Source organism: Mustela putorius, unplaced genomic scaffold (genome assembly GCF_011764305.1).
Source record: "Mustela putorius furo isolate JIRA1106 unplaced genomic scaffold, ASM1176430v1.1 tig00003909_pilon_pilon_pilon, whole genome shotgun sequence".
Classification (NCBI taxonomy): Eukaryota; Metazoa; Chordata; class Mammalia; order Carnivora; family Mustelidae; genus Mustela; species Mustela putorius.
Window position 1 is genome coordinate 6,235,281 of NW_025422057.1, and position 26,832 is coordinate 6,262,112.

The 26,832-nt window shown below is 50.0% G+C and overlaps 3 protein-coding genes and 1 long non-coding RNA gene across 12 annotated transcripts in view; 2 read left to right on the top strand and 2 right to left on the bottom strand.

Annotated features, from left to right (window-relative positions):
- DHX32 (DEAH-box helicase 32 (putative)) overlaps window positions 1–3,956 on the top strand; it is a 56,620-nt gene extending 52,664 nt beyond the window's left edge. For both annotated transcript variants that reach the window (XM_004751735.3, XM_045068599.1), the window contains exons 10-12: window positions 1,210–1,397; window positions 2,298–2,479; window positions 3,582–3,956. In XM_004751735.3, coding sequence (XP_004751792.1) covers window positions 1,210–1,397; window positions 2,298–2,479; window positions 3,582–3,753 — 542 coding nt within the window. In that variant the 3' untranslated portion in view covers window positions 3,754–3,956. The remainder of the gene's footprint in view (window positions 1–1,209; window positions 1,398–2,297; window positions 2,480–3,581) is intronic.
- On the bottom strand, window positions 509–3,649 carry LOC106005699. Of its 3 annotated transcripts, XR_006603143.1 has the most exons (5): window positions 3,565–3,649; window positions 2,863–3,087; window positions 2,610–2,758; window positions 2,291–2,477; window positions 509–1,893 (listed from the first exon to the last, which is right to left on the bottom strand). It is a non-coding gene; the product is annotated as an uncharacterized LOC106005699 (long non-coding RNA). The 3 variants fall into 3 exon arrangements; XR_001179263.2 differs by having other exon boundaries at window positions 2,963–3,582; XR_006603142.1 differs by having other exon boundaries at window positions 2,863–3,582.
- Window positions 3,913–18,143, bottom strand: LOC101688359 (BRCA2 and CDKN1A interacting protein). Its single transcript, XM_004751733.2, has 7 exons — window positions 17,945–18,143; window positions 13,892–13,966; window positions 13,151–13,231; window positions 8,786–8,875; window positions 7,508–7,695; window positions 5,838–6,012; window positions 3,913–4,368 (listed from the first exon to the last, which is right to left on the bottom strand). Exons 1-7 carry the CDS (start codon window positions 18,110–18,112, stop codon window positions 4,198–4,200), a joined length of 948 nt encoding a protein of 315 aa, XP_004751790.1. The 5' UTR covers window positions 18,113–18,143; the 3' UTR covers window positions 3,913–4,197.
- A 13-nt stretch (window positions 18,144–18,156) lies between these two features.
- Window positions 18,157–26,832, top strand: part of UROS (uroporphyrinogen III synthase) — a 30,223-nt gene continuing 21,547 nt past the window's right edge. Inside the window, exon 1 of one of the 6 annotated variants that reach the window (XM_013055712.2) lies at window positions 18,157–18,285. Coding sequence is in view for 3 of the 6 variants with exons in the window: in XM_013055710.2 (XP_012911164.1) it covers window positions 18,823–18,847 (25 nt within the window). In the remaining 3 variants the exon portion in view is untranslated. The other 5 variants (XM_013055713.2, XM_013055711.2, XM_013055710.2 and 2 more) reach the window with 5 other exon arrangements.

Genomic DNA, 26,832 nt, shown 5'->3' on the forward strand with positions numbered 1-26,832 from the left:
TAGCAGTAGAATTAGAGAGCGAGGAGTTAATTTTTTAGAGCTGAGAAGATCAAGTCAGTGGAGCCAGAAAGGATAGGGGGAGCTTGGTGGCATCTTTTTAAATCTTTTTTTTTTTTTTTTTAAGATTTTATTTATTTATTTGACAGAGAGAGAGAGAGATTACAAGTAGGCAGAGAGACAGAGAGATGAGGAGAAGCAGGCTCCCTGCTGAGCAGAGAGCCCGATGCGGGACTTGATCCCAGGCCCCTGGGATCATGACCTGAGCCGAAGGCAGAGGCTTAACCCACTGAGCCACCCAGGAGCCCCCGGTGGCATCTTTTGAGAACAAGGAGGGTGGGTGCCATTGTTTGCCCAAGTACATGCTCTTTTTGCTCCGAGGAGGTCTGAGTATACTGGACAGGGTCACCCGGGGTCTTCGGCTTGCTGTGTGAAGGCCACATGCACTCCCAGCGCAAGGCAGAACTCTAGGTCCATCTTAAGTAACTACAGGTAGCAAGAAAGCGTTAACTTAACCAGGTGACTGAACTTTAATATAATATTTGGAGGGTGCCTGGGTGGCCCAGTCATTCTGTGTATGCCTTTGACTCAGGTCATGATCCCAGGGTGCTGGGATTGAGCCCCACATTGGGCTCTCTGCTCGGCAGGAAGCCTCTTCTCCCTCCTCCACTTCCCCTGCTTGTGTTCCCTCTCTCGCTGTGTCTGTCAAATAAATAAAAATCTTAAAAAAAAACCTACACAACACATATATAAAATTTGCAGCTAGAACAGATAGGTGAGCTTAACAGAATTCCCCACTCAGCCTAGTAGTGATCCTTTTCTTATACTGAGATATTTCCATGGCTTAAGGGAACTTGTACTGTACACTTTCCCTTCCTAAGTTGAGTAAACGTGGCCCTGGACATCCTCACTCTTAGTACATGAGACAAAAGACAAATATTGATCAGAGACCCCCTCCTCTGTCCCCTTCACAGCTGCTGACGAAGGGTGACACACCGGTCGGCACTAGAACATGCTGTGCCCACAGTTCGGTGGGCATCCAGAACCCCCACGGCCAGAGCAGGCCCCGCCAGGCAGCCCGTGTCCCTGCAGCCTCCTTCCCGCCGCTCACGTCCCGCTCTAGGAGAGGCGTGCAGAGGACAGAGATCACCCCTCCGTCCTGTCTGGACTCTCACCGCTTACAGCACATCAGCTCTGCTTCTTTCCCTCCAGACTGTGTTGAAAAGTGGTGTCATGATTACTTCCTCAACTGCTGTGCTCTGAGGATGGCCGACGTTATCCGAGCTGAACTCTTGGAAATTGTCAAGCGCATCGAGCTCCCCTGTGCAGAACCTGCTTTTGGCTCAAAGGAAAATGCTCTGAACATAAAGAAGGCTCTTCTGTCCGGCTACTTCATGCAGGTGAGTGGGGCTGGCGGCCTTCAGTGTGGGCTTTCCCGAATCTCACCTGTCCGCGATGGTCGGTCTGGAAGCTCTTGCCTAGGATTCTTTTTTGGTGGTAACTTTAAATAAAACTACAAACCTTCATTGTTACTAAAGATTTAGTATTTAAATATACTTCCCCTCAAGGGAATTGAAGGGCTAAGCCAGAGTATGTTCACTTTGTCCAAAAGGACAGGCGGCCTGTTCTCATGCAGCGGGCACGCTAGGAAAACACGCGCCGTGGCCGAGCTTCAGGTCAGTCCCTCGTCTCGCTGCTCTGTGAATTAGCTCACATTTAACTGGTGACACTAACTCTCAGCCAAGAACTAAAGGCAGTGTCTCATTTGTTTCATCCCCCGAATGAAGGCTGCCTCCTTATGCAGCCGCCTCAACTGAAGCACACCGCTGAGGCGGCCATGTTCTTCACGTCGCGGTCAGAGAAGCTGTGGTATTCCCTCGCAAACTCTAAAGTGATCTTAACAGAGAAAAAAATGACATTTTAACATGAGTTTCCTCATCATGTACAGAAAAAGTAAGGTTCCTCCGTTAGTGTTACTGTACTGACTGAGCTAAAACATGCGGCCCAGAACGTGGCAGGTACCACGCCAGCGTTCACGGCCCAAACGTTCGCCTTTGCAGCCGCGCTCTTCATGCACTGCCTGAAACTGCTGACGTTAGGAATGTCGTCACTGTCTCAAAGTTCTGGGCAAAACCTGTTTGGGGCTTATTTTTTAGGTCTGAAAATAGGAAACATACGTGACAGATACGTAATTTTCACGATTTTGAACAAAACACTTTGTGGAGTTTTTTTAAAGAAAACATTTTTGTCCATTATCTCCATCTTAACACAAATCTTTTTTCCCCAACGCTACCTGGTAGATCGCACGGGACGTGGACGGGTCGGGTAACTACTTGATGCTGACGCACAAGCAGGTCGCTCAGCTGCACCCGCTATCCGGCTACTCCGTCACCAAGAGGCTGCCAGAGTGGGTGCTCTTCCACAAGTTCAGCATAGCCGAGAACAACTACATCAGGATTACCTCAGAAATCTCTCCTGAACTGTGAGTTGAACAGAAAAAATGAAGTTCTTTTCAACTCATACTTGAGCAAATGACCCATTTGGCTCTTGGGACATTTTCTGTGAGCTTACGCTGGCCCCAGTTCCAATTTCTGCCGAGCGTCCCTACTTACAGCAGGTCTCTCCGAATGAGTGCATAAATGCCCCTCTCTTTGGGATCACAGCCCGCAGAGGGGCTTCCTGGTGCACTGTCGGTGGGGCAGGTGATGCCTGATCCCGGTCAGGGTCATGAGTTTGAGCCCCGTGTTGAGTGTAGAGATTACTTAAAAAAAAAAAAAAAAAAAAAAAAGTGAACTACAGAACAGAGCATAATGCCTCTTAAAAGATATGAAAAGCTGCAGAGAAATAGTGTTTGCAGGTGCAGACCTTGAGGAATGAGCTCAGCCCCCTCTCAGAAGAGATGTGCCACTGAGACCAGGGCTAGTGGGGAAGAGCAGAGAAGGGGAGGTGGGAGACGGGTGGGTACCAGAGGTGCAGGGCTTGTGGGCCACGTGAGGGCCTGGAATTTATCCGAAGCACAGGACAAGATGACTCGAGAGTCTTAAGCAGGAGTAGCATCCTCTCCATACACTCTGAAGGATGACTCCGTGGCTAGTGAGTGAACCACAGGGGCAGTAGTGAGAACGAAGACCAGACTCTTGGTGCCACTGCAGGTGTGGGTCCCCTGCACGTGCACTCCTGCCTGGACAGTGATGTTCAGGGCAGGAACCGAAAGTAAACAGAAGGTGGACAGGGAGTGGTTTTTGTTAATAAGACACACAGGCAAAGACACCCCCCTCTTACCCACCCAAAGCTCTCGGGAACACCTGATTGGCCTTTCCTGTGTTGTGCTGGGCATCACCCACTGTGTGGCATAACACGAGAGAAGCCAACATATTCTAGAAATGCAGTTGGATTAGTTCCATGAAAACCACATGAAAAAACCACAGGAAGTATTTACTCCGCAAAGGCAGACGGAGACAGAAGAGTTCAAATTAAACACCAGGTCTACAATGAGATTCTTTCGGGGTGGAAGTTCTCACATGTAATGTTTGTAGCTCTCCCCAAAAAAGAAAAAAAAAATCTCACCTTTATGTTTTCAACAGATTTATGCAGCTGGCACCACCGTACTATTTCAGCAACTTGCCTCCTAGTGAAAGTAAGGATATTCTCCACCAAGTAATGGATCACCTTTCCCCTCTTTCAACAATGAAAAAGGACCAGAAAATGTGTGAAAAGTGCCCTGAGACTACTGAGCCGAGATGCACCGTCCAGTGACTCTTCAGAACCTTCCACGGAAAGCAAGATGTGCAATAAGTCCCGCCCCTGCCCTCCCCCAGCTGGCCTGAACGTCGTTTCACCAGTGAGGTGCAGACATTCAACTTGAAAAAGGACAGCACACCCCACACGAGTCTTGAAAAAGTAACACTTTGTATATTATTTAAAAATAAAAAATAGAAGTTTTTATTGAGTTCTTTAAATTACGACTCCACGTTTTCCTTCTTACTGGAAAATCTGTTAATCCACCAATCATAATTTGACCAAATTTTTTTAAAAGCTATTTTGTAAATATGTCACAGACACAAGTGACAGACCCCTACTTTTTTGTAGAGGACCTTACTCTGAATAAAGTCTGGGTTTTTTTTTTTTCAGTAAATCTGAGCTGTTTTCTGGTAATTTTACAAACGCAAAACCACCCCATTACTGTCCATGGGAAACGGGTCAGAGAGAGAGATGCTCCTTCAGTTTATCCATGATTTCATTCATCCTGTCACCTGGAATCAACATCACGGTTCGCAAGGGCTTCATCGAGACGTCATCAAAGGACCACCTGCCTCCCAGACGAGTGTCACACTCTTCCTGCACTGAGTAGTTAAACTTCAGGACTGCTTTCTGAACCAAAGATGTAAGTTAAAAATTCAGACATCCTCAAGGCAAAACTTATTTACACAGCAGCCAGGAATACTATTTGACATGTTTAAGAATGACCGTGAACAACAACGAAAATAATAGTGAACAGAAGCAAACATGGAATGAAATAAGCTCAAACAGGATACGCAGGTAGAAGTTACAAAATGCTTACCAGATTTCTAACCTACAGAAGCATGGAGAGCACTGTCCCAGTCCTAAGAGGTGAACAGCAGCTAAGTGACCTATGCTACTACCATTTCTAAGCGTTTATAATTCTGAAGTCCCTCATATTCTTTCATATTCATTCTCATTTAATTCTCAATTTTTCAACAGAAAAGTCAAATAAAGACTTGCAACATTTGACAGTTAATGAAAAGAATGGTCTTCAAACACAGGTGTTTCCCCATTGTCTGGGCTGCTCCCTTGGAATCAAGCCATGTGAAAATGGGGAGGTGTGCATAACCAGGCCGTCTTAAAAAAAACCATCTAGCCTGCCCTGAAACACTCTGAGGGTGCTCAGGCATAAAAATTTAACTTTCACTATTTACTTCCTAAAACACAAGGGCAGTGCTGAACCTGTGGTACTTCAGTATTTAGTCAAAGGCTTTTTAAAAAGTAGTGATAGATGCAGGCGCCTGGGGGCCTCAGTCGGTTAAGCATCTGCCTGGGCTCAGGTCATGATCTCAGGGTCCTGGGATATAGCCCATGTGCAGCTCCCTGCTTAGAGAGGAGTCTGTTTCTCCCTCGCCCATGGCAGCTCATCCTGCTTGTGCTTACTCTCCCTCCCTCTCAAATAAATAAAACATTAAATTAAAAAAAAAAAAAAAAAAGAAAGAAAAGTAGTAACGATATTCTCTAATCCAGGAAAGTCAGTTACCCCTCAGATTTACTTAGCAGGTCAGGGTGAGAAAGTGTATTCTCTGGTATCTGGTTGTCCATCAAGGCACAAGCCACCTTTCTGCAAGAAAGTGCCAGGAATCCCACAAGTGGGAGGACATCCATGACCCAGGGCACAGAGAACCATATAAGTCACCACTGGGGACCAGGGCCTGCCCCAGCTTTCACATTAACCGCCTGCATGACCTCAGATAATGGCTCTCATCTCCCTCAGACTCAAGGTCCCCCATCAGTAAACCAGGACCAACGTCTCCCTTTAGAGTGGTTCTAGAATTATAGATCTTCTAGTGAGCGTGTTGAGTGCCTGATCACCATTCAACGTTCATGGCTTTTCTCCTCCCACGCTCTGCCCTGGGGGCTGGGGGGCTGGGGACGAACCTGCTGGGGAATGCACTAGGTATGGGGAATGCATCAGCCGCCGGCTGCCAGCAACATGGACACGGCCGCCGTCCTCTGAGCACTCTGCCATACACCGGGGAACAGTCGATCCTGCCTGCTGTCAAGAAAATCCTTGTTTACATTCAAACAAATAGATGAAAACAGGACAGTCTTACCTCATAAAAAAATTCTTCCTCTGCATTGGCAAACATTAATTCCTCTTTCTCTTGGTTATTCCCTTTCTTTCTGGAATTGTTTTTTCCAGCTTCCACAAATGTCTTGCTAATCAGAAGGTAGAAGTAACACTTCCCACATGGCTTGTTAGTTTTGTGTGCCTCTGCTAGTTCTTTCCTACAAAGTAGAACAGAGACGGTCTGCCTGCTGAGCCCGGTGAAACCCATCCACAAACCAGAGCACAGGGCAAACCAGTGAGGCCTCTGCAGGGGAAGGTCTGTTGTCTCGGGCTTGATGGACAGAGATCAGATCTGGACACTTCTAAAGCCATGAGTTTACCTATGTGGTCCCCTGCACTGTGATGGACTATGGCCGTGTTTTACGGACGCAGAAGGATGTATCCCTCAGGCGATGCTGAGCTGTGGACACACAGCAAGTAATCGAAGTCTCACATTTATCAACATCACTGCTCTGCCTCTACAGATATTAAAAATAGGTAAGAATCTGGATTTTTAAAAACAAATGTTTAACAGAGCATCAACCAATGTCATTAGAGCATGTGATGACCAGTCTCCAACCACTAGAGCCCAGAACTATGACGAGTCTTGGCATACTGCAGAAATGGCATGACAGGACAGATTCCCCTAGATTCTAGAGGAGTCCATGGAGTGGCAACGTAGCCTTTGGAAAACTGTGCGTGTCCCTCTGCATCTGGCTAATCAAAGATGTAAAGACTTCAGCTTTCTTTAACAGAAGACCTGAAGAAAGCACATCACCCTCCTGTGAAACCAAATAAACAGGAGCGCCAGTGAATCAGGAAAAGGGAAAAAAAGCAAACCGAAGAACGGCAGCTGGGCATCGGGGGAGGGCAGGGTTGAGAGTAAAACTAGAAAGCAACGAACCCATTCAGTGGGAACCCCGAAGGCTCGCCTGTCCTTACAGGCTCACCACCGGCTAGCGGACGCGCGGCACCACGACTCCGGAGCAAGGGCGTCCATCTGGATTTCCATCCTGCTCTACCCCAAAGCACGGCAACCCCAGTCCTTAGCTCTTCTTAACAATTAAAATGTAAACCTAAAACCCCTGCATTAAGTAAGTACAACAGGGGCACCTGGGCGGCTCAGTCTGTTGAGCTTCTGACTCTTGGTTTCGGCTCAGGTCATGATCTCAGGGTCATTTTAAAAATACAAAAAAACCCACAAAGAAGTAAAAACAGCAAACCCCAAAACACGAGAGACACAGTATCAGGACTACTGCCTCCTTCGTTACAAAACATCCCAGTGGAATTGAAGAGCTGTACCGGTTTGTTACTGGACTAACTGTTCGGCACTGTGTCCCTGTCACAGAAATCTGGCAAGGGGATGACAACTTTAGACCAGTAGGGGGTAAAAAGCCTATATAAACTCATCTGTGTTTATACCCCGCACACCTGGTAAGACTGTTCATACTGTCACAAATCACAAAGGAGCCCGCCGTCAAGGGACATGTCCCCGGGAGGAGGCGGCCTCTGCTCACTGGAGCCACAAGGCCGCCAAGACGGCGGGTGGCGCGCTTCCTGCCATCACTGGCTTGAAAGCCCCGCACGGAGCCCCCCACCCCCCGCCGCCCCACCCCCGCCCCACCCCCGCCCCAGCACAGCCACCGCGCAGAGGCACACAGCGCAGGCTCTTACTGGAGCTGCTGATGCATGGGCAGCGCAATCTGAGGAGGGACATTGATGAACCTCTCGCTGAGGAGCAAGCCCACAGGCTTGGAGGTGTCGTTCAGATGTGCGTCCAGCTGTTCCATCAAGCCCTTCCCACAGCTCTTCTCACAGGAGCTCAGGATCAGCTCTTTAATCTGCTCAGCACACTGGGTGCCCTAGGAAGCCAAGACAAGGTCGCTGTTCGGTACAGGCCACACCAGGAGCAGAAACCAGAGCGCTATCACCTTCTATGGAACCGTGAGGGCAGTCCCCTGCCACCTCCTTTAAAGCCCGCCTGTCCTCCCGGCTGACCGCTCAAGCATCTCTCAGAGTCTCTACACCTGGTTATTTACGGTCCCACGAGCAGTGGTGACAGCGAGACACCACACACAAGAATAGCAATTCCAGTCCGTCTTGTAAAGACAGATGCGAATAACTGGAAAGTTCACAAAAAACCTGAAGGTGAAGTTTGATATGAACTTCTTCTGATGAAAGTAAACAGCTGTTTTCCCCTTTTTATTAAAACTCATCGAGGGACGCCTGGGTGGCTCAGTCCTTAAGCGTCTACCTTCAGGTCAGGTCATGATCCCAGAGTTCTGGGATCAAGTCCCGCATGGGGCTCCCTGCTTCGCGGGAAGCCTGCTTCTCCCTCTTCTACTCCCCCTGCTTCTGTTCCCTCTCTCTCTGTGCCTCTCTCTGTCAAATAAATAAATAAAATCTTTAAAAAAAAAAAAATTCAGCGAGTCAGTAGAGATGAATGGAAACATGAGTGAAGGTCAGAACTTGCTGCAGGAAGCAACAAAGCCTCACGATGAAAGGGAAGAGCCGCAGGCCGGCAGAGCCACCAGCTCCGGGGCTGATACCAACACAAGGACCCCAGTTCTGGATGGTTCTCTACACCCCAGGGAGCCAGGACTTTCACAACAGAGATCATTCAGCACAAAAACACTCTCATGTTAAAAAAAAGATTACAGTGGGGCGCCTGAGTGGCTCAGGCAATGAAGTGTCTGCCTTTGGCTCGGGTCATGATCTCGGGGTCCTGGCATCGAGCCCCCTGTCAGGCTTCCTGCTCAGCAGGGAGTCAGCTTCTCCCTCTCCCTCTCTTAAATAAAATCCTAAAAACAAGATTACCGTAAGGCTTCACAAAAGCACACATCCTTGTTGTTGTTAACTTCATGGTCTGATCAACAGCACCACCACCATGCACTGAACAGAAGTGACTGGGGTCTGAGGCACAGGTACTCAGATGCCACCAGTGAAACCAACCTTTCTTTCGGTTAGATTTAAAAGACTTATGAATCCAAAAATCTCCTCTTCATCCACATCGCCATCGCTGTCTTCTGAAACATCCGTTTGCTATTTCAGAAAGAAAAAGAATGAAAACCGTCTGTCTGGTTGGGAGGAAGCAGAACACCAACTCACACTGCAGTTTTCAGACACTTTCCGCGGCTGCCATCGCCTCAGGGAAGCAGCGCACAGAGGACCGTGGGCCTTGACCCCACCGGCTCACCTCTCTCGGCTCTGCTCCCCCTTTCTACATGCAGGTGACTGCTTCCTGCTCCAAATTTTCTTTATGCTGGATTCTCAATATATTACCAAAGCAGATGGGATAAAACCTCTTGAGATCAACCACTCCTGCCTTCTCAGTGACCTGGCGCAGGCCAGCCCCGCTCGGTCCTCCGGGGGGCCTTCCACCCACACGCCCCAGAGCGCAGACCAGTCCTGAGCAGCGGGGAGAGCGAACAACGCTTGAGCACCACTTCCTCTGACCACGCGAACGGAAGAGGAAAAGAGGGCAAGAACGGGAATGAAATAGGAGCAGAGAACTAAAAATGAAATGCGGGGCTCCAACGTGAACTTGCGGACTCTACTGACAGCCCCTGCCCTGGGCCTTCCCGCTCCTTCCACCTCTTCCTCCACGTGGCCTGCCCAGGCTGGTTCGGGCTGGGCACTCTCACTGTGTCCCCAGCACCTGGGACGGCAGGGACCCACAAGTGTCCCGAGTGTGTCCCTGACACTCTCCCGCGAGAGGGGACTGACACGAGCTCTCGCTGCAGCACCACTGGCTCCCAGCCGGACAGCGGAAGGAGCAGGGGCGCTCTAGGCGGCTCTGGGCGGCCAGGACGTCAGGCCGGTGGCTGAAGGGGCCTGGCCTCACCGGAGAGACCTGGGGAAGTGGCTCCTGGATGTAAGGCGGCACAGCCACTGACAGGGGATTGGGCCAAGGGGCTGCCAGGCTCAATATCTCTGCTGAGCCAGGCCGTTCAAGACCACCAGTTTCTTCCTGCGGAACAAGGAAGGGCGGTGGCCGAGGAATGGAACTGTGTGCCAAAACGAGAGCCGCTGCAAGCGCCAGAAGCAAGAGGAGGCCCGGACAGAGCAGGACAGTAACGCGGCAGGACACAAACGTGACGCGTGAGAGCGCCAGGGTGTCTCTGCTCAGAAGGAGATGGAGAGAAGAGAACACGTCCACCAGCCCCTGTCCCTCAAGAGCAAACGGGAGACAGACGTCCTGCACCTCACAGGTCTCCCACCTACTGTAGCAAAATACGCGCAGCACCGGCAGAGCGCCAGGGGAGGAAAAGGGACCCCGGGTGCTGAATCCTAAGCAATCCCCCAAACTGGGGCACCGGGCTGGCTCAGCCGGAGGGGAACGCGACTCTTGATCTCAAGGTTGTGAGTTGGCTGGGCAGAGAGCTTAGTTAAGAAAACAAAGAAAGAAAAGAAACCCCCCAAATGGTCACTGGCTCACAAGCAGTGAGCACCCCCCAGGGCACGCTCCCCGTCCTCCTTAACCAGTGACCAACCCTCAAAGCAACACGGCAGGCGGCTGCCTCTCCGTGGAGTCGGGGTCACAGTCCCATCAGCCTCACCTGTGACCACCTGCCCCGCAGCAAGAGCCCCGCCCGCGTGACCCGTTCACCACCCCCTGCCACACCCCTGCCACACCCCCTCCCTCACCCCTCCCATCCCTCCAGCCTCTTGGTTCAACACAGTTCCGGGGACTTCAGGCCTGAGCGACCGCACCTCCCACCCCACCCCGGAATCTCGCTCTACACAACCCACAGGTGCAGTTCGGGGCCTCCCCCTGCCCCTCCCCTCCACAGCCCCAGGATCCGCCTTCTCTGCAAGAGTCCCAGAGGCTCTGGTGGAAGTTCTGGGGAGTCTCTCTCCTACGTACAGAGTCTCCGTGGCTGGGACCTCTGTGGAAGCCAAAAGCCATAACTGTCACGGTGAAGTTATTTGTGTCATCGTCCCAGTGAAGACCGAATCCCCCCGCTGACAGCAAAGCTCGTCCAAGAATAAAAGTGACAGTTTCTTACTGGGCGGTCTTAGGACACGATTAGAAGGTGGAAGAGAGGGCACCTGGGTGGCTCAGTGGGTTAAAGCCTCTGCCTTCAGCTCAGGTCATGATCCCAGGGTCCTGGGATCGAGGCCCATATTGGGTTCTCTGCTCAGCAGGGAGCCTGCTTCCTCCTCTCTCTCCTCTCTCTCCTCTCTCTCTCTGCCTGCCTCTCTGCTTGCTTGTGATCTCTCAAATAAATAAATTCTTTAAAAAAAAAAAAAAGGTGGAGGAGGGTCAGTCCCGACTCCTGCACACTGAGGCGGCACCTAGGGCGGAAAACTGAAGCCAGCCATGCCGCACCATTGTCACTCAGGCTGTCAGTGACAGAGGGATCGCGCGGGTACACGACCCCGGGGCTATGCAGCTGCTCTCCACGCTGCCCAGGACTCACCCTGCAGCTCTCCTGGAGCCCGGGGCACCGTGGGGAGGTCTCAGGGTACTTATCTAAGGTGGGGCCTCTTTAGGGAAGATCAGAACAAGCCTCCCCGCATTCTGGTCAGGGCATGCATTAGCCTCCCTGGGGCCCAGAGCACAGAGCCCACAGGAGGTCCCGGCACGAGCACGAACAAGATGGAGTCAGTGTGCTCAGCATGCCTACAGACACCATCGGCTGGAGAGGACACGTGTTTGGTGAAAAGGGGCCTGCTTCTCCCATGCTCTAATAAAAGCTACTAGTGGTGCTATTCCCTTCACTCTGACATTTCACGCCATGAGGTTTAGCAACAAGGATACTAATGACCCTATCCAACAGTTCCAGAACCTCAAGGGAGTACTGGTGCGAAGAGCCAGATCGGGGTGTTGAGGAGAGGAGGCAGAGGCTGCGAATGCCAACTTTCTCGAGACCTGCGGCTCTGACAACAAAGGAGGTGGCTCAAGGTGCGGCGGTGAGCACGAGCTTCAGACTGAAGGGCCACTGCTTTTGCACCGTGACGCAGACAGTGCGGGGCCGGGGCAGGCGGGGAGGAGACCAAGCGTGGGTGCTGTCCCTCCAGCACTCACCATGCCCCGAGGCTCGGAGCGCCCTGCGCTCAGCAACTCCTGCTGCTTCCGAACCCCGGCCACCGCACGAACAGGGACCAGGACCACCCTCATTTCCAGAGATGGATGCGGAAATGGACCAAGGTCACTGTGGCAGATTCTATTTTCCATAGATGACCGCTCCAGCTCCAGCTCCACGTTCTGACAAAGAACTTTGTCCCTCCTCCCTCCGAGTGGTGGGGTCCGTCCCTCTCCCCTCGAGCCTGTGCAGACCTTCATGTCTGATTACGAAGACAGCGGAAATACAATGCTGTGCACTTGTGCCTGGTTCTTTGGGGCTGCTTGCTCCTGGAACCCAGCCACTGTGTCGAGGGGCCCGCCCGCGGAGGAACAGAGGCCGCTGGCGCCCAGTCCCTGCGGGGCTCCCCGTGGACAGCCAGCACCAACCTGCTGGTCACGTGAGTAAGCCATCTTGAAAGTGAATCCTCTGGCCCCCCACTGACCCTCTCTAGCTAACGTGACATGGAGCAGGCAGGAGTTGCCCTCACTGAGCCGTGTCCAAAAAACCCAAAGAAGGGACCGTTGCTATCCTAGGACACTAAACCGAGGGCAGGAGGCCCAGAGAGAAAACCAACAGCATCATCAGGAGCAGCAGGGGCAGGACTCACCCTCCTGCTGTGCCTCCTCCAAAAGCTCCCTCTGGTGCTTAATGCCACTTCCTCCCAGGTCACCCCTGCCCCCAGCATGGCCACCAGCATGGCCCCCCGTAGCCCCTAACATGGCTCCTTTGCAGACTCCGCCCATAGACTTACTTGGGGACACTGCTATCAGCAGTGTCCGACCCCACCCTCCCTGGGTAAACCATCCATCGGCTGAGATGGCCCAAATCCAGCCGCTCGCTGCCCCCACCTCCCCGGTATGTATCACCTGCTACAAACTCAACGAGTGCACACCCAAACCCACGCTGCTTCCTGACCCCTCATCCTCCATGTTTGCTATCTTGGTTGTAGGAGCCAGACACGTGGGAGCCACCCTGGACTCCTTTCCCCTCAGTCAGACCAGTCACTCACTACGCCCCATCATACCTCATCTCCCAAATAGCTCCCTTCTCTTGCTATCCATTGCCAGCCCCAGGATTCCTACACTCAGTAATCTTGGAAATTACTGGAATGGCTTTCCAACCAGTCTCCCTTCCTCCAGTGACACCTCTTTCCAGTTTGAGCTCCTGGCCTACCAGCTAAACATCAGGAGGATCTTAACAGGACAAAAAAAAATTTAATCAGAACAAACATAACTGTCCCGCTTACCTTTATCACACTCCCAATGTGATTCTGTTGAATTAAGAGATCCGTTAGTTCTGACGTGTTCACAGGAGCCTTCAGGAAAAGCTAAGAGGAGGGAAAATAAAACTTATTTTAAATGAAAATCAAATCATAATTTTTAATAAAACTTCTAATATCCATACTCAAACAACAAAATATCAATGATGAAAAAGACACCTCAAAAGAGCGATTCCAGGAGGAAAAGAAAAGCCCAGAAAAATCGAAGCTCAAGGAAATCAAACTGAAGGGACAGTCAGGGGTAAGACAGGACGTGTGGGGGAGGGGAGGAGAAGGACGGACAAAAGGCCAAAGAATGTGGTGCCTGGACACTGGAAGCTCTGAAGGATAAGACCAAAGCCACCGTACAGGGGTGAGGACTGTGTAGAAGCAGCAAGCCCGATTCCGCAGCACCAGCTGGTGCACTCAGCGATAGGACTTCGGAAGAATTCTCCGGCCCCACAAAGCTGAGATAGGAGTGAAAACCAGTTGAGTAGGTCAAATAATTAGCACACGAAAAGGAAGGTATTTTAGGACACAGGGCACTTATTAACATATGAATTGGAGGCTCAACCGGGGAGTTAGCGGGAGAGGGAGAAGAAAAGAGAAACTGTCCTTCCTTCTCTGCAGGGTAGAGGGAATTCTAAAATAAAGGAGGAAATCTGACCTAGCTTGTGTGGAATGGCCTGGATTTTCTAAGAGATTTGTGCAGAGGGGTAAAGACCATACCTGCTGTAGTAACTTCTTAATTCCGTCATAATCCTTATCGGAGATGGAATAAGCTTCAAACTCAACATTCACTTCCTGTAAATAATGATGAGGAGAAACAAAGGCAGACAAAAATTATTAAATTTCCTTACTTCCTACAGCCTACTAACAAGTCCTTGAAACAGGCAGAGTGACATCCCTCTAGGGACTCAACTGCCTTAATACTTTGCTAAGAGCAACAGGCAATCTTAGCCCAAACCCCAGAATCCTGTAAATCTACTTTATCATATAAAAATTCCTTCCGAAACTTTATCTCTACCCTCCCTCTCCAAGATACACGTTGGCAATCGCATATGACCCACAGATATACATCTGAAGGGTATCGTGACTCAGGTTTTATTAGACGGCAATAAATGGCCTTTTCCCAACAACAGTTAGCCCCCGCAAGGTCCTGGAAACCTTGCTTCCAAAATTCCTGAGAGCCTCAGTATATCCCTAACCCCCTCCCAACTTGAAAGTATATAATGGGCCACTCCTCAGGACCAGCGCTGCTCTTTCCGCCCACAGGTCCTTGTCCTTCTGCTTCAATAAAACCACCTTTTTGCACCAAAGAAGCTGTTGGCATTTTCTATTCTCTGCTTTATGGAGAAGAAACAGAAAAACAACCAAGTATTTTGAATGGAACAAAGAGCAATAAAGCAGAGAAAAAATATGTAAAGATGTCTCAGGTTCTCCACAGCATTCTAGGCTCAAGGTCCCAGCCCCTTCCTGCCCTCGGAGGTCCAGGGTACCCTTGCATCCTTACCTCCAACTCCCCATCTTCTGAAGCTCCCTTCCAAGGGTCACTGTTACACACAAGAAAGAGTCCTAACCACATGGCCACAAGAACTTAACATGTCTAGTGCTTTTCTTCTCATCGTTTCAATACTCTGACCTATGTCTTGAAGTTCTCCTATCTACTTTCTATCCCCTTTCTGCCTGTTGCCGCAAAGCCAATCACCCTGTTTCTAAATCAGACTTCACACACACACACACACACACACGCATGCATTTCCTTCCTTATATACGTAGCATCCCTAAGGCAGATTTTGAATTTCAACTATAATTCTCATAGATTCATTCATCACGGTAATGAGCTGTGGGTGAGTGAACATCTCAGAAACTAAAAGCCCCATTCGAATAAATAATCAGGGTCCACCGAGTGTAGGGAATGGCCCTGAAAGCCCTAAGAATTTCTTCAGTCAAAAAAGTAATACAGGGACGCCTGGGTGGCTCAGTTGGTTAAGCAGCTGCCTTCGGCTCAGGTCATGATCCCAGCGTCCTGGGATCGAGTCCCGCATTGGGCTCCTTGCTCAGCGGGGAGCCTGCTTCTCCCTCTGCCTCTGCCTGCCATTCTGTCTGCCTGTGCTCGCTCTCTCCCCTTCTCTCTCTCTGATAAATAAACAAAAAAAAGTAATACATTTCACCGGTAAACACTACAAGAGACCAGAGATTACAGGTTGGTAGTCTTATTACCCACCCCCCAACTCCTCCTCTTCAGAGGTTACTATCAGTAGTTAAGTTAATCTTTCAAGGGGTTTTCGACATATAATCAAATTTATTTCCTGTTTTTTTCCCCTACAGAGACTACACTACATAGACTGTCTTCACTTAACCTGCTGTGTATCCTGTCTTAAATGGTGATAACTCTTAACTTCAGAAGGTTGATGTAAATATTAAACGACTTGGGGCGCCTGGGTGGCTCAATGGGTTAAGCCTCTACCTTCGGCTTGGCTTGGGTCATGGTCTCAGGGTCCTGGGATTGAGCCCGCATCTCTACTTAGCAGAGAGCCTGCTTCCTCCCCGCTCCACTGCCTACTTGTGATCTCCCTCTCTCTGTCAAATAAAATCTTTTTTAAAAAATTAAATGAGGGGCGCCTGGGTGGCTCAGTGGGTTAGTCTGCTGCCTTCGGCTCAGGTCATGATCTCAGGGTCCTGGGATCGAGCCCCGCATCGGGCTCTCTGCTGAGCAGGGAGCCTGCTTCCTCCTCTCTCTCTGCCTGCCTCTCTGCCTGCTTGTGATCTCTCTCTGTGAAATAAATAAAATCTTTTTAAAAAATTAATTAATTAATTGAATGAGTTAATACAATGTGCACAAAGCCTGGGAACATTATTATTAAGACTGAAGAATAAATTCTTTCCATTCAATTACTGTATCAGGAGATGTGCACATTTTTAGTTTTGACAATTACTGTCAAGTTGCCCTCCGAAGACATTGCAAATTATACTCCCACCAACAGTACACATGCCTGTTTTCTTACACTACAGTCAATGACCATTCTCACACTATTTTTTTTTAATTTTTTATTTATTTGAGAGAGAGAGAGAACAAGTAGGCAGAGCAGCAAAGGGAGAGGGAGGCCAAGAAGCAGGCTCTCTGATTAGCAGGGAGCCCGATGCAGGGCTTGATCCCAGAGTCCTGGGATCATGACCTGAGCTGAAGGTAGGCAGCCAACTGAGCCACCCAGATGCCCCCTCACACTAATTTTTAATCACTGGAGTGGGACAGACTATCCATGTCAACGAAGACTCTGATTTCTGTAATCCAAAATTAGCAAAAGAGCCCATTAAAGTTCTAAGTGAAAAAAGGTGAGATCACATTCAAGGTAAGGGGCCAAAGTCAAGAGCTGATTTCTAAGGGAAAGTTCTGTTCAAAAGATTTACCATATACCCACGCCAGTCTGAGCCCTAAGCCTAAATCATGTTTATAACGGATTTGACTTCCCCTCAGTTTCTCTTGCTTATTCTGTTGTGGCCACATTAGCTACCTTTCTGTCCATCAACCAGGAGGTCTTTGGATTTTCTTAAAAATAAAATGAAAAGTCAATGGGCTGTTCTGAACAGGGAAAAGAGAACAGACCTACATTTTAAAAAAGATCTCTCTGGAGGCACCGGGCCGGCTCAGTAGGAAAAGCACGTGACTCCTGTTTGTGCATTTGAGCCCCACACTGGCCTTAGAGGTTACTAAAAAATAAACTTCAAAGTACGGTATTTAGCATTCCTGATATCGTATAATAAAATGAAATAACAAGATCTCTCTGGCTGCGGGTGTAGAGATGGTACAGGAACAAGAATGGACGAGAGCAAGCCACTTAAGTGACTACAGGAGTCCAGCCAAGCTACGATGGAAGCAGGTACTGAGTCTGTTGGAGAATCCATGATGAAAAGTGTCTGGGTACGAAGGTAGAGCTAACAGATTTAATGACAGACTGTGGGATATAAGATGCAAAAAGGGAGGAATTAAAGTTAGTTACCGGGTTTGTGGTTTGAGCAACTTAGCGAATACGGGAACCATTTACAGAAATGGCAAAGATTAGGAGCTGGAGCATGAGTTGCAAATTCTGCTTTGAACCCATGAAGGTACCTACTGGGCACACAGTGCTCTGAAGGATCATTCAGTCCTGATAATTCATTCAACAAATATTAAGCACCTGTAAGGCCAAGCAGTATGGTAGGAGATATGCTGGAAAAAAGGATCCCGGTTTTCTAAGAACCCATCTCCAGGGTCGGTGCGTGGGGCTGGGGCTGGGGCAGTTGCCGGGAGGCCGAAGATACAGCTGAGCCGGGCTCTCGGAAGGACGGGAAAACACCGCAGCATCGACGAGGAGCACCGGGGAGACTCTCGACAAGGCGGACCGAGGCGGCCTTCGCACAACGGAAAGAGGGCCGCGGAGAGTGAGGCAGCAACAAGCACCTGGCTGCAGGCTGGGCTGAGACTAAACTGCAGCCCTTGCTGTACGGATCTGGGGTTTTCACAAAAAGCCACCGAGAAAAGGGCAGCGGCGGGCGTTCCCGGAGAGGTGGGAGGGGCCGAGCCCGCGGGGTAGGACTTGTGAAAACAGTGGTAAGAACTCCAGTGGCGGCATGTGTGAGACTCGGGTGGAACCCGAGCAGGGCACTCTATCATCCCAGTTTCTGCTCAGACCCCGAGGTACCGGCAGTCGCTCCTCCGAGCAGCTCACTCACCACACGGCTCTGGCCGCCAGAAACTTTTCTCCCAGACATAAACGAAACTGGGGCCGCGTGTTTTCTCACCTCGTGGATGCTCTCGTCATCTTCATCCTCTTCTTCGTCACTGTCTTCATCGTCTTCGTCCTCATCCTCCACTTCATCTTCCTCTTCTTCCTCGCCGCGGTGGACCGGGACGCCTGGGGCTTGCGGAAGCCCACTTCCCACCGCACGCCGCTTGGGCCTGGACGCCATGTTGCCGGCCTCACTGCGCCTGCGCAACTGCCACGAGCCCGCCCTTCCGGACACGCCCACACAAGCCGCGGCGGGTGTCAGACGACGGACAGCCTCGCCGCTGAGTCGGCGTCAGTCCAGGGCCCCTGATGGATTCCACGGCCGTGATGCCTAAGAGTCAAGTCAAGTTTCAGGTCCCATTTGCCATTTTCTTCCCCCCTCTCCATCCTCCCTGATTCCTACCAACGCTCCCGCTCCCCTTCGCTCAGTGGTTCGATCCATCTGGGCCCGCCCTCCCCGGGCCTGGCTGTCTGCGCATGCGCGCGCTCCAGCTGTAAGCCGCTCGGCTTCGGCAACCCCTGGTCTCCCGCCTGAGGCCGCGTGGCTGCGCGTTGGCTGTCTCCATGGCAGCGGAGACCACGTGGTGAGGGGGCCGCCCACCCGGTTCCTCTGTCCCGTCGAGGCACTGCGGATTCATCTGCACCGGGAGATACCGCCCCCGATCGGGCGCCCCCCGAGTGCTGGGAACTGGCCCAGCGCGTACCCTTTCTGGCCCCCGCAGCCCGGCGAGGTAGGTGTCGCCGCCCACGGGCCGACGATGACACTGAGCCCCGCGGACGCGCAAGGCTAGCCTGTGGCGCCAGCCAGAGCGTGACGAGTGGGGAGCGGAACCCCGAGGCCGCTGCTGGTCAGGGCGGGGGCCGTGGCCCCGGGGCAGCGACCGAACGCGGATGGCAGGTCGTCAGGCTCGCGCAGGTACCTGCAAGGCCGGGCTTGGGTCCCCCAGCACCGTCGGTAGCGTGGTCTGGTCCGCGGTTGAATGAATCTCACCGAAGCCCTGCCCCCAACCGACGCTCTTTAAGCTCATTTCTTGACAAACTTTAAGATAGGCAATAACCTTAAATGCTTCAGGTCCATTGGGGGGAAATCGGAACTACGGAGCAGAGCCTTCTTTGTTTGAGAGAACAGAGTGGAGGGGACTGTGGTCAGATAGACAGTGCAGCAGCCAGTTGTGGCTGCAGCAGCCAGTTGTGGCGGAGGGGACTTGCTGTCCCAGTGCCGTCAGGTCTTTATACTTCAAGAGATCCTGGAGTTCGACAAGATCGATCCCGATTTGTAACACCTGTGCCAAATAAAACTTAGTCCCCAGTCAGGTTTATCTCACGGGCTACCAGTATGCAGCTATTCATTGTAAAGGCTATTTGGAAGGAAAGTCCTTAATTAGAAGAAATCAGGTATCTGAGAAGGAGGCCTATGGTTTTGTTTGTTTTTTTTTTTCCTCTGTAAAATTAGAAAAGTGGGTTGGATACCTCTAATTCTAAATATGGAAGGAGCTGCCCCTTGTAGTGAGGGGGCTGCTGCCCAGCTTTAAGCAGAAGCCTGAAAAGCTCAGTGATCCTTCAGCAGTAGGAAGTGTAGTCAGGATAAGGTGAGGGTCCCTGGAGCCCCATGATTGTGTTCTGTGGTTTCATCGTTCCTTAGAGTCTCTGCTACCAGGCCACAGCCTAGATATTGATAGACATGCATATCAGGGATTCACTTCTGATGGGATAACTTAAAATGCCCCCTTTCCATCCACATACACAACTACGTAAAAACATTTTTCTGAAATGTACAAGACAGGAAGCTGTTAAAAATAAATAAATAAATAAATAAATAGAGATACCATAAGGCTAAAATTAAAAAAAGACTCAAAGGCACAGGGCCAGCCTATCAACAGAGTTGCACTCAGACATCATGGATAATCTTTTCGGTTTCTTTTACTACTTTCTTGTAGTAAAACAAACATAACAAAATTTATCATATTAATCATTTCTAAACATACAGTTTACTGGCATCAAGGATATTGACTTTGTTATGCAACAACCATCACCCGTTCCCAGACCTTCTTCATCTTGCAAAACTAGAACTCTGTCAAACAATAACTCCCGTTTCCTCCTTGCCCGGTCCCTGGAAACCATGATTCTGTTCTCCGTCTCTGAATTTGACTACTTTAGGGGAATCTTGTAGTATTTTTTCTGTGATTGCTTATTTCACTTAGCATAAATTGCTCATGGTTCATCCATGTTGTAGCATGTGTCAGAATTTACTTTTTAAGGCTGAATGATATTCCGTTATACATATATATATCTCATTTTGTCTATCCATTCGTCCATTGGTGGGTACTTGGGTTGCTTCTACTTTTTGACTATTGTGAATAACACTGCTGTGAACTTGGATGTACAAATACCTGATTAAGTTTCTGCTTTTACATTTTTGGGTGTGTATACCCAGAAGTGGAACTGTTGGATCATACGGTAATTCTTTCTGTGTTTGCTGTTTTTTGAAGGACTGTACTTTTTTGTAGTTTGCAAATTTTCCAGGGAACATGTATTGCGTTGAGAAAAGATCAAGGGAAAAACCTCACTTTGTGTCCTCAGATTAGCTCCCAGTGTGGAGTGTGAAGTAGCATAGAATGTCTTACAGGAATTCAGAAGTGGTGCGAGTGCTTAGGGAATGGGCACGGGCTTCAGACTGGGATTAAATCCTACCCCTGCCACTCAGTGTGCTGTGTGAACTTGGGCACATCGGAGTTTTGGTTTCCACTTCTGTGGAAGAAGGATAATAATACCTACCCTTTCTGGTTTAAAAGAGGATTGAGATCCTGCAACGTAAAATGCTTAGCCCCATAAATTGCTCAGAGTAAATGCTCACTAAAAGGGCAGCTCTTGGAACCCCTGGATGGCTCAGTTGGTTAAGCATCTGCCTTTGGCTCAGGTCATGATCACAGAGTCCTAGGATCAAGTTCCTCACTGGGCTGCTTGCTAAGTGGGGAGCCTGCTTCTCGCTCTGCTATTCCCCCTGCCTGTGCTTTTTCTCCCTCCCTCCCTCCCTCTCTAATAAATAAATAAAACCTTAAAAAGGGGGGGAAGCAGTGGTTGTTACTGCTGGAAGAGCAACAGGACTTTCTGCATTAAGTTATGGTTATCTTGTGTCCCCCCCAAATTCCTTAGATCGAAGCCGAAATCCCCGATGGGACTTTATTTGGATATAGAGCCTTTGAAGAGGCAATGAAGGGTCATGCCTGGTTGAGCATGACTTTGATTCAGGGTCATCAGTTTAAGCCTCATGTTGGGCATGGTACCTGCTGGGGGGGGGTGGTAAAAGGAAGAAGGAGAAAAAAGAGGTCATAAAGATTAAATGAGGTCATGAGAGGTCCAGCCCTACGACTCTACCCATTAGGTGGAGCCCTAATCCTAATCTTGGAAGACAAGGAAGACACCAGCACGCTCCTTCTGCACGCACACAGAGGAGAGGCCTCGTGAGCAGGCACCGAGACCACAGCAGGCCGGAAGCCAACAAGACAGCTCTCACCAGGAACCAACCGTGAGGGAACCTTGGTTTTTGGACTTCCAGGCCCCAGCACAAAAGAAATCAAGTCTACTGTGAAAGCCCCCAGTCTGTGGAATTCTGTTATGGCGTGACTAAGGCTCACCCCAGTCTGTGTTCCTTTTCCTTTGCTAGGGTCTCCTCTGCTCTCTGCTCACACTGGATCTGGCATCGCATGGGTGCTGTAGGGCTCTGTCCTTGTTTTCTCACCGTGGTCTCACCAGGTCCTCAGACCTCAGATACCCTGTATACACTGACAACTCCCAGATCTTTGTCTTCTGACCTGACTCCCCACGGAGCCCGAATTGCCTACCTAGTTTCTTCATTTGGACATTTAATGCTGGTACTCTCCAACTTTTTTAACATTACAGCATACCAAGAAAATGCTAATACTTATTAGACAGCACATTGGAAGAAACAGATGACCTGTGCAGTTTGCAGGGAAAGGCAGCCAGCCCTGGCCGGGGTGGGCGTGGGACGAGTGCACTGTGGTTCTAGGAACCTGGGCCCTACCAGCGGCCGCAAGGGCTGAGGGGATCAAGCCTGCAGACATGCCTAGAACTCATTCACAGTGCACAAATGGGCTAGGGCACCTTGGTGGGGAATAGGCGTCCTCAAACATAATATGGTCCCAAGTGAATTTTTGTCCCATCCATTCCCATCTCCTAACAGTGCTGCCATTCTCCCCATGGTTCAGGTTCGAAACCTGGCTCCTCTTTCCTCTACCTTGCATCTAGCCGAAGCAGATGCTATTGGCTCCGCCTTCAAAACACATCCAAGTACACTCCTCCCCACTTTGTCTGCCTAGCACACACCTGTACCCGCTCTCACCTAGACTGTTCTTTTCCATATTTTATTTATTTATTTATTTTTAAGAGGGCGTATGAATGGTCAGAGGAAGAGAGAGTCTTAAACAGGCTCCATACTCAGCGCAGGGCCCAACCTGGGACTTGATCTCACAACCCTGACATGATGACCTGAGCTGAAATCGAGTCTGATACTTCACGGACTGAGCCACGCAGGCGGCCCCCACCTAGTCTGTTCTGAGAGCCTCTCCATTCTTCCTCCTGCCTACTTTGAGTCTTTTCTCCTCACAGCTGCAAGTAACCTTACTGGAATAGAAGTCAGAGCACATCAGCCCTGTGCTTCCCCAGTGGCATCACATCTCACTCAGGATAAACAGCAAAGTCCTTAGCATGGCCGGAGCAGGTCTGGTGCCCAGCTCCGAGCTCCTCTTCTGCCTGGGGATGTTGGAAGAACAAGGCAGAAGGAGCACATCCCCTCTGCATGACGGGGCCACCAGGCAGCCGTGACACAGTTCTCTCCCGTTTCAGCCATTGTTCGCTTGGATCTCTTAGAGCCGCCAAACCACATCCTAACTGTGAGGCAGTGATGTTTACCCCAGCCCTGGAGGCCGAGTAGGAGTTGGCACTAGAAGCTCTGAGGGGGGCAAGCCTGAGGGATGCAGAGAAGTCGGGGGCGGCCGGAGTGCACAGGAGAGAGCGGAGACAAGGGCCTGGAAGACACTGGGCCTTCGCAGGTTGTGTTGGGGACTTTGCTGATCTTAACAGCAATGGGAAGGCGCTTGTTTATAAATTTATGTCTCCTGTCCTGTTCTCATGTCTGCTTTCCGCTTTCTCTTTGGGGTAACAGGAGGGAAGTGTGGTGTCACTGAACCAGCACAGGGCTGAGGGTCAGGGATCCGATAGTAGCTTTATTGTGCATGATGTGATCTTCTTTTCTTCCCCCATTAAGTGGGAATAAGCTCTGCCCTATCCAGCCGTAGGTTGCTGAGCGACTGGAAGGACATAGCAATGACCGCTGCCACAGTTACTGAGCACTTACTGTCCGCCAGGGACTGATCTAATGCTTTATTTGCATTAAGTCTACGAGGTTTGTCCTGTTTTAGGGGTGAGGAAGCTGGCCTATGGAGGACAAAACTCATCCAAAGTCCCAGAACTGGTCAGCGGCAGAGGTGGGTGGGGTTCCCACTCAGGCAGTCTGGCTCTGGACACTATTCCTAACCCCCATACGAGGCTGCCTCTCACAGACTTTGCACACCCCAGTGTTTGGGAAAACAGAAAGGCATGAAGATAAAAAGTACGACTCTGGTGCAAAGGGCTTAGTTCAATAATGCAAACAGTTGAAAGCAAACCCAGTCGACCCACTGCAAATAAAGAAAATGTGTCTTCTGGGTTCTACTTTGTGGTTGTCTTAGGTAATAAGATTGATGGCTTCCTGACAATTACCATTAAGAGGTTCCATGAGATGTGCTGCTGGACTTGGCAGATAAAAATCGGACACCCTTATTCTTTCCTGCCATTGCTCAGAGCACCTCTAATGCAGAGTTAAGAGGAATCCTTGCTGGAGACTCTGTGCCCTGCCAGATCCCCGTGTCATCAAGTTCAGTGAGAAAGAAATCACCTGATAAGTCCACAAAGATAATCATGTTCACAAATTACTAATTTTCTTAGTAACTGAAGATTTAAAGTTGATATTGTTTCGAGAATGTTTCCCCTAATTGACGGGAACCGTTCACTGTACTGTTAGCACATTCAGCCCAGGGCAGAATCCAAAGGCTCAGAGAAAGGTCTGCAGGTGATGGGGGGTGTTGGGGTCGGGGGGTGAGTCCCAAAAGGTTCTGCAGAGCCAAAGAGTCTAGCAAAGGCCCAGGGACTAGGTGACGGACACCGCCCTTAGCAGAGGAAATAGCAGCCAGGGGAGGACTGGCTCATGGGACAGCCAAGGTGCATGGGTTTGTAACGGCACAGATGTGGGTGACCTCAGCCAGCTGCCCTGCGAGTGAGGAATGACTTCTGTGCCTAGAATCCCTGACTTACATCCAAATGGCTTTCTCCAGTCACAGGAGTTTAGATGGTGGCATTACTGCAGCTTCTCACAGACCAAAGAAAGGCCCAGATATTGCATCCACATCCCAGCCAGCAGGGAGGCAGGGGGGAAGGAGTAGGGCCAGGGCACCTCCCTCTCAGGATGGGCCCCACAAAGTGTGCACATCACTCCCACGTAGATCCTGTGGGCCAGAGGCTAGTCCCCTGGCCACATCCAGGCACATGTTTTTATTTTGGGCAACCGTGTGCCTTATTACTAATGAGGGATTCCATTTCTATGAGTGAGAAAGGAAGGGTCGGCATCTGGGGGCTCCCAGCATCCTCGGCCCCCCACTCCAATTCAAGTGAGACTTGCCACTTACGCCTCCAGAGCACCGTGACTTGTTTTCGCGGCACGTATCACACTGACTCTGCCATCACTTTTACTTATTTGTAAAGTGTCTGTTTTACCCTCCCGCCAGTAGGAGGCAGGAATCATATCGTATCCCCAGTGCCTAGGACATAGTAATGGTCTAGAAATACTTGTTAGCTCACAGATAGGATTACACCGAACAAACCCAGAGTGTAGGTGGTATTCGAAGAAGAAAGACATTGTCACCTAGTCCCAGTCGTCAGGCGGTGGGCAGATAATTTCACCATGAATTACACCCCTGTGTCCTGTTAACCCTGTCTTTAGGGTGAGTCCCTGGGCCAGCCCCCTCCTAAGGGCCCCACTGCCGAAGCCAGCCGCCACCACTGCCTGCTCTGCTGGAGGCCTTTCTCAGGCATGAATACCATTGCTGCCAGTCCTGCTTACAGCTGTCCGCGGATTCCCATATCTCACAGTGTCCCAAGTCCACCTGCCTTCCCACCAGAGCCCTGTGTACCCTTCTCTCCCGGGAGCGTACCCAGCCCCTTCCTGACATTTGAACGCTTCTCCTCGTGGCTGTTGTCATTCAGATCTCAACTAAGATGCTGCTTTCTCAGAGTGCTGGCCCTGGACCAGCAACCAGCTATCAGCACCCAGTCATCTCTCCCACATCACCTCCTACCACTTGGTAGACTTGAACTTGTGCCCCACCCCCAATGCATAATGTGGACCTAATCTCCCCAAGACAGATTCCGGATGTCAGTTTCTGAGAACATGTAGAAACACTTGAGAGAGATTGGCTCTTGGAATTTGGAAATACCACTAAATGTATCCTTTGAAATCTTGGGGATACGCATCCCAGAACCTCAAGCCATGGTGGGGACATGGTGGGGCTGAGGTCTGCGGCCCGGGACCAACTGCTTCCAACAGCAACTTGCATCCACCTTCTAATCCTCACAATCCTGGCTTGTTTTGTGGGCCTGGAAACATGTATGTATTACCTCATAATGCTAAATTTTACCTGCCACTCAGTGACATACAGATTCCTGGAGCCCCAGAAGGAGCTCTTGGGATTAGTCTGGGTTCAACCAAGGATACAGAGCTCGTGGGGGATATGGATTAGGACCTGCTTCGAGGCACTGCCTGGTGCCACTGCGGGGGCTGCCAGGCGAGTCTGAGACCCCCAGTGCAGGCTGAGTGCAAGCTGCCAAGAAGGGTGGGCCAGCTCGGGCAGCAGAGGAAGCTGTGTCCACAGCTGTAAATTCTTTCCCAGCGAAGCCTTCGTTCTGCTCTTAAAGCCACTGACTGGAGGAGGCCCCCCCAGATTATCTAGAATAATCTCCCTGGCAAAAAGCCACCTGATGATAGGCTTTATCCTATCTCCAAAATGCCTTCATAGCACCACCTACGTTAGCATTTGGGAATAATTGCGGACTTGAGCCTCACCGGTTTGACACCTGCATGTGCCCATCTCAGAAAGGCCGGTTCCTAATTTCTATGTGAGACACATTCCAAGTAATTCCAAGAAATGATAGGAACAGAACTGCCCATTTCTCCAAATCCCCAGTTTCTCTAGCTCACAGCTCGACAGCAGCAGTAATTAGAACTTGATTTCATGATTATTATTTGTTCACCCAGGGCCGGTTGCTTAGATACAAAGCAATTCATTTTGAGCCAGATTTTTCTAAGGCGTCCCGTAGATATTTTAATGTTCCAGAAACCTATTCGGTAATAACTCACAAGTAATGGCTCCCAGAGTTAACCCATTCCTGCTTCACACAATACACGCTGACTATCAACCACTGTGTAATACTCGGTCAGTAACCAGCTGGTGGGCCTAATGCTACTTACAGGATAGTAATCCACATTTCAGGCGGAGTTTATTCTGCAGGTCTCTAGCAACATTTATTTTGAGGCCTTTGGGGTTGTCATATTAAATTCCACCCCCTTGATAAAAAAAAAAAAAAAAAAGAATGTTTATTGTAAAAAAAAAATGGATAATACAGAAAGAGGTAAACAAGAAAATAATCACCCTATCCTGCCACCCAGAAGTAGTTATTAGTATTTGGATGCATATTCTCTCATAAATATGCATATATAATATTTATAAAACCATACTATTCATGCATTATACTTCTTTAACTTCACATTTTGTGATTAAATAATCCATGTAA